Source organism: Monoraphidium neglectum (assembly GCF_000611645.1).
Source record: "Monoraphidium neglectum strain SAG 48.87 unplaced genomic scaffold scaffold00468, whole genome shotgun sequence".
Taxonomy (NCBI): Eukaryota; Viridiplantae; Chlorophyta; class Chlorophyceae; order Sphaeropleales; family Selenastraceae; genus Monoraphidium; species Monoraphidium neglectum.
Window position 1 is genome coordinate 1 of NW_014013160.1, and position 8,521 is coordinate 8,521.

The window sequence follows — 8,521 nt, forward strand, 5'->3', positions numbered from 1 at the left end:
GTCGGGGGCCGGGGGTAAAGATTCAGGAGCGCGACTGTGACAGCCTGCCCAAGAGTGGGGGCCGCGGACCACAGCTTGAGAAAGAATGCTGAAGATGATGCTGCAGGGGGATGGGCGGGCACCCTGCCACTGGCGGTGCGCACCACCCAAGGCGCCGTGATGGTGTTGTCCCCGAGCGGCAGCTCTCCGATGCTGACGTCATCCGGCATGTTGCGCGGCTTGAGCAGCCACACCACCCGCGTTGGGGCCAGATCGGCGAACGCCAGGGACAGCTCGAGGAAGTCTTTGCGGGTCAGGAAGGTGCCGAATATGGGGGCGCTGCCAAATGACACGACCGCCACGCCGGCGGGAGCCGAATCCACAAAGGCGGCCACCTCTGGCGGCTCCAAGCTAGGACGGGCAAAGCGGGGCGCGATGGGGCCGATGAGCGCCTGCGACAGGGGTGAGTGCGGCGTGCCGTGTGGGAGAGCAGCAAAGTGCGCGTCGGTGCAGTTTTTGCGCGCATCAGCGTCTGGCGAGTGCCCCTGCAGGCTTTTGCAGCAGATACTTGCTTGCTCCTGCAGGCTTCAGTGTCAATGCAGAAATGCTGTTCCCATGCAAGCAAGGCTGCGTGCATGTGGAGCAGCACCACGACTGCACGGCGCACGTGCGGTGGCCCCAGGGGCCGCGGCGGGTCCAGGTGGAAGCTGTTGGCGTCAAGCTGCAGCATCGGGGCGCAGGCGCGGCCCTGGCTGGCTGGGCCGCGGGGCAGGCGGCGCTGTCGCCGGATGCCCGCCATGCTTCTGCGCGACACGATCCCTGTGACAGCAGACTGCCGGGGCGTGCGCGGGTAGCAGGAGAGGCGCGGCGCCCGGGGCACGTCGGCGCCAGGCGCTGGTTCAGTACTCAACACGACTCGTTGGTGCCGCTGGCTGCGCAGGGCAAGTCAGAAGCGCAAGCAGGCCCTGGTGGCAGCAGAGATTTGCTCGCATTTTGGGCGGCAGGCGCGGCCGTGGCAGCACGCTTTCTTTGCTCAGCCAGGTGATGGCACGGCAGGGGGGGCAGCCCACCATGGTGCGTGTCATCATGAAGGAGAGGAGGTTGCGGGTGCGGCCGCGCCAGGTGGCGAGGGCCTGGTCGTCCAAGCCAGAACCAAACTGAAAAGCAGTTGACGGGGCAGCGTTGTGCGGGGAAGAGGGGGGTGGTGCAGCTAGCTGCATCGAGGGAGTGAGCACGACTAGGCTTGAGAGGGTGCACGGCAACCTGCGGTCATTGGTCCTCAGTCCAGCAGTCCAAAGGCAGCGCTAGTGTCTCGTACCCTGAGTACCTCTTATCTCCATGCAGCGCAAACAAGCCGGGTTGTGTGTCAGTCGCTGCTGTGCCTGCGCCCGTCACGCACCTGTGGCACGCTCAGGGGTGCTGTGATGAAGGGGATGCCGTGGACAGTCATGAGGGGCACCCCCAGGCTGTGGGCCAGAACACAGCCGCACGAGTCTGCCCAGTCACCAGGCATGTTGAACGTCAAGACAGCCTCGTACCGCCCCGACTCCAGGGCCTGCGGGGCACCGCGTCGAGAGAGCGCGGGACGCGCACCCGCGATACACAGGGAGGCCGTGCATGTCGGGGTCGCAGGACGACGCGACAGGGACTGCGCGGCAGCGGCGCGCTCGCAGGGGCCTCCCTTGACAGGGTCGGCACGGAGAGGTTCGTTCAGCAAGCCCGATGCTCGCTGAAGCCTGGCTCGTGGTGTTGTCCCCTCCCCGCCCTTGGCCCCCTGGCTCAAATTGAATCTTTTGGTCAAATGCCTCGTACCCACGCACCGCCATGAGCGTTGCATTGGAGAACATGAGGGAGCAGGGCCGCCCCATGACCTCCATTAGGTTGGCCAGCACCCTGAGGGGGTTCCTGACTCCCTTAACCCGGGCAGCCATGTCGCGCATGACCTCTGCGGGCGTCCACACAATCGTGCATGGTGGCGACGGTGGCCGCTGCTCCTGAGGGCGGGTCGGCCGTGCACGATCCACTGGCCAGCACGAGTACGGCCCAGCAGCACGACAGCGACGCAGGGTGCGTGCAACGTGACAGAACACACCAGTTGTGTCAGCGTCTGACCAGGGATTAATCCCCACCCGAGTTGACGGTGAAGGGCATGTCGTAGGCGATCCACTCCAGGAGGTCAGCGCCGTCGCCGCCGCCGTGACGCGACGCGGCGCTCCTGCTGAATGGGATGTCATCCTGGTGTGTTTTGGGTAGAGGTTGGCGGTTGCCTTATTGTGAGCTGTCTGCGCATTGCAGCACCAGCCTGTGCAGCGGACCTGCTGCCGCTGCACGCCCAGGGTGTGGGCCATGCGAAAAGCTGGCGCGCCGAAAAGCGCGCACCCTCACCTGCGGCACAACGACCGACACATTGTGGCCGCGACTCGCCAGAGCGGCCGCCACCGCCAGTACATCCATGGAGGGGCTGAGGCCGCCCAGCGGCAGGGCGACCTGGTCCGGGGCGGCGTCGCCGGGGTCAAGGGCTAGGGCACAGGGGCGGTCGGGGTAATGCGCGCTGCCGTGGCTACGCGGGTGGGTTGAGGATGGCTTGATGAATTCAACGGGAGGGTGACTGAATTCGGGTCTTGCTGGCATCCATGATGGAGGCGCCGTGTCGCATTACGACACGCTGACCTGTGATGTGTCGCAGCGCTCACCAAGATTCTGTGCCTGGGGCCATCCACCCTCTGCCCAGATGACAAACCGGCAAGCAGCAGCAAGCTTGCCAACAAACCTTTTGACGGCGATGCCATGACAGGGCGAATCGAGATCAAATGAGATCGGTCCGGAACCAACAAGACCTGACGATTTCCGGTACGGAAAGGGACAGGCAAACAAACTACGGGATGAATGGGCGTCAGCACATGAGACGTGCAACATGCCTGCCTCCTCTTCAATCGTGAAAGCGGCACACGCACTCGTAACTGACAGCCGGCCAAGCCGGCCCCCATACCACCACGGTCACTGAGCGCACGCTTCGACAGCTCTTGCAGAGCCTCCTCATTCACCAAGCACTATTGAAACTTGCAGTGCATACACAACCAGCACCACAACTCCCGGCCGGGTGCAACCTCCGGCCACTACACAGCGTATGCGCGCCTTCCCAAGCTCATGCTGTGCAGAGGTGATCATCCAGTGCTTCCCCATGCATCAACACCAAACTGTCTTAGCCCGGCAGCGCAGAACATACGTTACTAAAGCAGAGTGTGCAGCATGCGTTACAAAAACGGAGTGCAACATGACATGTCACAACCTGTCGGCCTGCCCGTCTGCATTTCGCATCCTCAATCGTCCTCCATCTCATGCAGGGCCCCCGTGTACTCCGCCACATCATCCAGCGCCAGCCGCACCACCGCCATGTCCCCCGCCAGCTGCACCGCCGCCGCGCCGCCCCCGCCCCCGCCGCCCCCGCGCGCGGCCTGTAGCAGGCGGCCCCGGCGGCCGCGCCACTCCCCGGCGACCACCTGGATGGGCGCCCCCGGCTGCTTGGGCACGACCGTCTCCAGCTGCTGCTCCGGCAGCTGCACCACGCCGCCCGTCTCGTCGATGCACACGTCTGCCAGCGCCCCAGGATGCACGTCCACCACGCACCCCTTCTTCAGGTACAGCTTCCCGCCCTGCACGCGCTTGTCTAGCACGCGCACGCGGATGTTGGGGAACAGCCACGTCGCACGGGGCGGCGGCGGCGGTTGGGAGTCGCTGTCACTATCGCTGCTACTGCTACTGCTGTGGTGGTGGTGGTGGTGGTGCTTGTGCTTGTGCTTGTGGCTGTGCTTATGTTTTTGACTGTGGTGATGCTTTTTAGGGCCGCCGCCAGCCTCCCGCCCCCGCTCGTCATCGCCGCTGCCGCTGCGCCGCCGCTTGGCGCCGCTGCCGCCGTCGCCGTCACGGCCGCCGCTCCTGCTCCTGCTGCGTCGGTCCCGCTTGCCACCAACGCCGCCAGCACTGCCGCCGCGTTCTCTGTCCCGCTGCCGCTCCCTCTGCCGCTCCTCACCACCGCCGTCCCTCTCTCCGGCCACCCGGCTGCTGAGCCGCTCGCCGCGGCCCCCGTCGTTTGGCCCCTGCCGGTGCCGCTCCTGCTCCCGCCCCGTTTGCTGCTGCTGGCCGCCGCTGCTGCCGTGGTCGCCCAACTCCCCGAGCTCTGAGCAGCGCACCTCCACCTCCTCGTTGCTGGGGTGCAGCCGCACCAAAGCGCGGTCTGACAAGAGGAAAAGGGTTGCGTGGTGGTTCAGAGATGGTTGCAATGAGATGCATGAGGACGATTCTGATCAGAGCGAGGAGGAGAGATGCTCAACGCGGGCGGGGCGGGAGAGATGCTCGACAAAAGGGCACGCGTTGGTGCTACCAGGCTAACACTCCTCCCCCTGTCGCCTCGCGACGGCCGACCGCTGGGCCCCCTGCTCCCCACAATCCCCGGTGCTGCGCCGGCACAGCAGTGCGGCCCAACCGTCCTCCGCCTCCCTCCCATGCGGACCCTCCCTCCCAAACACACACACACACGTACACACACACACACACACACAAAAAGTGTGCCCCTCACCCGAGCGCCCCTCCTGCTTGGGCAGCACCTCCCGCACCACCGCCGCCAGCCCCGCGTGCCGCCCGCCCACGACGCGCATCTCCTTGCCCGGCCGCGGCCCCGGCAGCGTCTGCTCCCGCGGCACCAGCTTCTCGTCCAGACCCACGCGGTGGCGCGCGCGGCCGTCCGCGCCGGGCGCAGCCACCAGGTCCTGGCGCGGCTTGTCGCCTAGCGGGACAGGTTCAGGCGTGAGGGAGGGGGTTGCGCGAGCGTGGTTGAGGTGGGTCTGTTGGCAGGCTGCGGGGCAGGTCAAGGGTTGGCAGGTGCAGGGGAGCCGTGCGGCCACAGCGCTCGCCTGCCTCTCGTGCAGCTGCTCGCAATTGCCGTTGGCGGCGCTGTCACTGGCGCCACCCCGACAGCGTGCTGCAGCTGCCGCCACTGCACGCAAGGCCCAGTTGCAATGCCTTGGGACGGGCCATAATCTACTGCCCCTGGAGCGCCGCGCCCTCTCCCCCTGCCGTTTGTTGCCCCCCTCCTGTGCCCACGCTCACCCATCTTGACGACCCGGGGCCGCTGCAGGTGCTGCGGCAGCGCCGCCGGGTCCGCCCCCAGCCCCAGCCGCTCCGGCCGCGGCACGATCTGCTTGACCTCCACGTTCTGCCTGCTGCGCCCCACGCCCTCTCCGTCGTTCCAGCCCATGCCGCGCAGCAGGGCCTTGGCAAAGTCCTCCACAGGCGTGGCCTCGTACTCCTGCGGTGGGGTTCGCGCACACGTGGTGAGTTGAAGTGTGTGCGTGTACAAGCGCGTGCAATTCCTGTATGTGTGTGTCCGTGTGAGCTTGTACGTGCATGCGTGTGTGCAAGTGGCTGGCCATGGATGTGCACTTTGCGATTTGGTGATGTCGGGACTAGAGCAATCGCCCCACTGGATAGCCTGCGCCATGCTATGCGTGGGCAGCGCTGTTGCACGCCGTTACTTCCTGCACCAACAGCCAAACGCAGGCACCCAAACCGCGCCCAGCTACCAGCACCTCTGCTCCCCCCAAACAGTTCCCCGTGCCTCTCACCTCTGGCGCCATCTCCTCCGGCAGCTCCTGCAGCTCCTCAACAAGCTTGTCCTTGTCACTGCGCCCGCCACGCCCCTGGATCGCATAGGACTGGCGCGCCGCCGCTGCGCCGTTGGCGGCGTCCACCGCATTGCTTGCGCCCTGCGCCGCCACCGCAATGCCACCGTCCCCGGCCATGCTGCCATTGCCTTCGCCACCATCGTGCTGCTGCTGCTGCTGCTGCTGCTGCTGCTGCTGCTGCTGCTGCTGCTGCTGCTGCGGGTCCTGGGCCCCCATCTTGACGAGGCCATACTGCCTCACCACCGCCTTGGACGCGTCGTCTTGCGGCGCCGCCACAAACCTGTCCTGGTTGCTGGACTTCAGTGGGTCCTCGCTGGAGGACTGCGGCACGAACGACGGCACAAAGCCGGCGGCGCCGTTGCCAGCGACAGCTGCTGCCCCGCCACTGCGGCCGACGCCGGCGCGGTACGTGTTGCCCATACCCGGGATGACACGCGGCCCTTCGGCGGGGCCTTCTGGCGCCGCGGTCCTGATGCGCGAGCCCTCTATGCCTGTGATCAGCTGGCGCTCCTCGGCGCGCTCATGGACCTGCACCGCCACCTTGCCACGCTTGGGCTTGGCGGCGAGCGAGAACCCAAGCCCGCCGGCGGCAGGCTTGGGAGGATCGTCCGCCATGACTATATGCTACGTGAAGATGTATCGCCGGCTAAATGGGCGTTCTGTGTTTGAGGAGGTGAGCCGCTGCGTGGTTGTACGCGGTCCAAAAACTCTACTCTCCACCAAAACACATTCGCGATGATGATAAGCACGGCTGGGAATTGTTAACCAATAGGCTGGAGAATAGGCGAAGTAGGCTGCTGAGTGATCTGGGGCGACCGAAGCTGCAATGTAGCTGCATGGACCAACATCAGGTTAGTCAGCTACTGGTGGTGGCATGCAAACCGCCCGGAAACCTGCTTGCAACACATCTATGTTTTGGATTGACACCAAGCAGGCAACACACGAATCAGCGGCGCATGGGCGCAGGGTCTCCTGCGCTCGTGCCGTGGCAGCCCTTCCCACGCATGGCAACTTCTAGCTCGAGGGGCGCTTGATTACTCTGGTATCAAGTAATAGATGTGTCCATTGAGGGCCAGTTTGATGGGATTGCATTCTGCACACCGTGCAGTTTAAAGGGATTGCATTCTGCACACCGTACAGTTTGAAGGGATTGCATTCTGCACACCAAACACACGTTTGGCTGGGGGTGGAGGCGGGGCCAGTGCACGCATACATGCTGTGGTTGTTCATGAAAACCCAACTTGCTAAAAATGTTGATTCCACTTTCTGTTACAATTGTGTGCATCAGATTTGTGAGACATGGAAGCTATGCAATGAGTCTTCATCAGTGTACCAGAGAGTGAATAGCTCCTGCAGCGCCGCCTGCCCGGGCTGATACCGCGACAAAATAAACGAATAACGACGTGCAGTCAAGCCAATACTGCCTTCGCTGCTGATTCCACCGCAGCACTGCGGCAGCAGCGAAGGCGGCTGCGCGCCTGCAGAGCTCAACCTACGATACGTGACAATACTAGTGATGCAGATCGTTGCGGCCGAGCTACGACGGCCCGGCAGGGAGGGGTGCGTCACCGCGACGCGAGCCACAAGAGCCCCGTGCTGTGCAGCACAAAGCCCATGGTGGTGCACACCACCAGCATGAGCCCCATGAGCACGAGGTTGCGGGCCAGTACGCGGTTGTTGTCGTGCGGCACGGCCGCGTCCTTGAGGACGAGCGTCAGCAGGAACAGTCGGTGGCTCACAAACACATACACTGCGGGGTGGCGGGCGCAAGGGCACACGGCGCGGCGTGCGGGGGAGTGAGGTGGGCGTTGAGGGGCGCATCGCGCAGCGGGGAGCGACGACTAGGCAAGAGCCGACACGCGGTGGTACACGGGTGATGGGGCGGCAAGTGATTGAGGCCGCGCCGTGGTTCATAGACAGGACTGCCGTTTCAGCATGCGCCCACTCACTCGCAGTGCAGGCCGCAAAGTTCAGGAGGGGGTATCCCGGAATGATGGTCAGGAGGAATTTGGGCTGCGTTGGGATAATGGGATGGAGGGCAGGAAAAAGGTAAGAGACAGGCTCAGCTGCTCGATCCAGGCACAACCGCAAAGCCTTTGGTTCAGCACAGTCACGGCCAAAAACAGGTGCGTGTCCTGTCCCAGTTTCCTGTTGTGTCAGTTGTGACAAATTGAGCGGCGCAGCAAAGCCCCACATACAGGTCGCCAGTCCCCCCACCCCACTGTACCCCAGCGCGCCTGTCCGTTGGGCACGCTGCTGCGCAGCCAAATGTGGAATTGGCTGAGGTAGGTCTCGAGTGTGATGCAGCCCAGCCAGCCGTACAGCCGCATGGACCACGTCCGCAGCTGGGGGTTGTGGGAGAGAGAGGGACAGCAGCAGGGCCTGGTGAGCAGGCTGCATGGTGGGCCATTGCAGGTGGTTACCTTGGCACAGGCCCAAACAAAAGGGGAGCAGCTATCCTATTCGCCGCCGTCTGTTTAGGCAGCACCCCACGCGACGCATCCCCTGCAGGGTGCTCACCGCGGGTGTCATGTTGCGCACAATCATCCAGCAGGTCAGAGGAATCCAGCTCGTGTACGCATGAACCTGGAATGCAAGGGTGTCGGGGGGCGACAGAGGGGGTCGGGGGGATGCATGAGGTGCTGCGTACTATTTCACTGCAACCCGGCCGTGCCTGCGCCATCCGCGGGTCTCCTTTGCATTAAGTTTTGGCCGTTGTTTGGACCGCCAACACTGACGAACTACACACACACACACGCACACGCACGCACGCACACGCACACACACACACACTCAGGCCCTCTCTCTCTCTCTCTCTCTCTCTCTCTCTCTCGCTCTCTCTCTCTCTCTCTCTCTCTCTC

General features: G+C 64.3%; 3 protein-coding genes across 3 annotated transcripts in view; all 3 read right to left on the reverse strand.

Annotated features, from left to right (window-relative positions):
- Positions 1–22: 22 nt before the first annotated feature.
- MNEG_3644 (hypothetical protein) lies at positions 23–2,768 on the reverse strand (the record flags this gene model as incomplete). The annotated part of the gene is made up of 9 exons (XM_014047874.1): positions 23–34; positions 144–431; positions 647–811; positions 1,050–1,136; positions 1,379–1,534; positions 1,800–1,924; positions 2,109–2,214; positions 2,365–2,498; positions 2,750–2,768. 9 exons carry the CDS (start codon positions 2,766–2,768, stop codon positions 23–25), a joined length of 1,092 nt encoding a protein of 363 aa, XP_013903328.1.
- Positions 2,769–3,299: 531 nt separating this feature from the next.
- MNEG_3645 (G patch domain and KOW motif-containing protein) lies at positions 3,300–6,275 on the reverse strand (the record flags this gene model as incomplete). Its single annotated transcript, XM_014047875.1, has 4 exons — positions 3,300–4,279; positions 4,556–4,762; positions 5,086–5,284; positions 5,601–6,275. The coding sequence occupies 4 exons, from the start codon at positions 6,273–6,275 to the stop codon at positions 3,300–3,302; spliced, it is 2,061 nt and encodes a 686-aa protein (XP_013903329.1).
- A 950-nt stretch (positions 6,276–7,225) lies between these two features.
- MNEG_3646 (CAS1 domain-containing protein 1 Flags:Precursor) overlaps positions 7,226–8,521 on the reverse strand; it is a gene marked incomplete at both ends in the record, with an annotated part of 5,565 nt that continues 4,269 nt past the window's right edge. Inside the window, 4 exons of the mRNA XM_014047876.1 lie at positions 7,226–7,410; positions 7,610–7,673; positions 7,883–8,005; positions 8,181–8,246. Coding sequence (XP_013903330.1) covers positions 7,226–7,410; positions 7,610–7,673; positions 7,883–8,005; positions 8,181–8,246 — 438 coding nt within the window. The remainder of the gene's footprint in view (positions 7,411–7,609; positions 7,674–7,882; positions 8,006–8,180; positions 8,247–8,521) is intronic.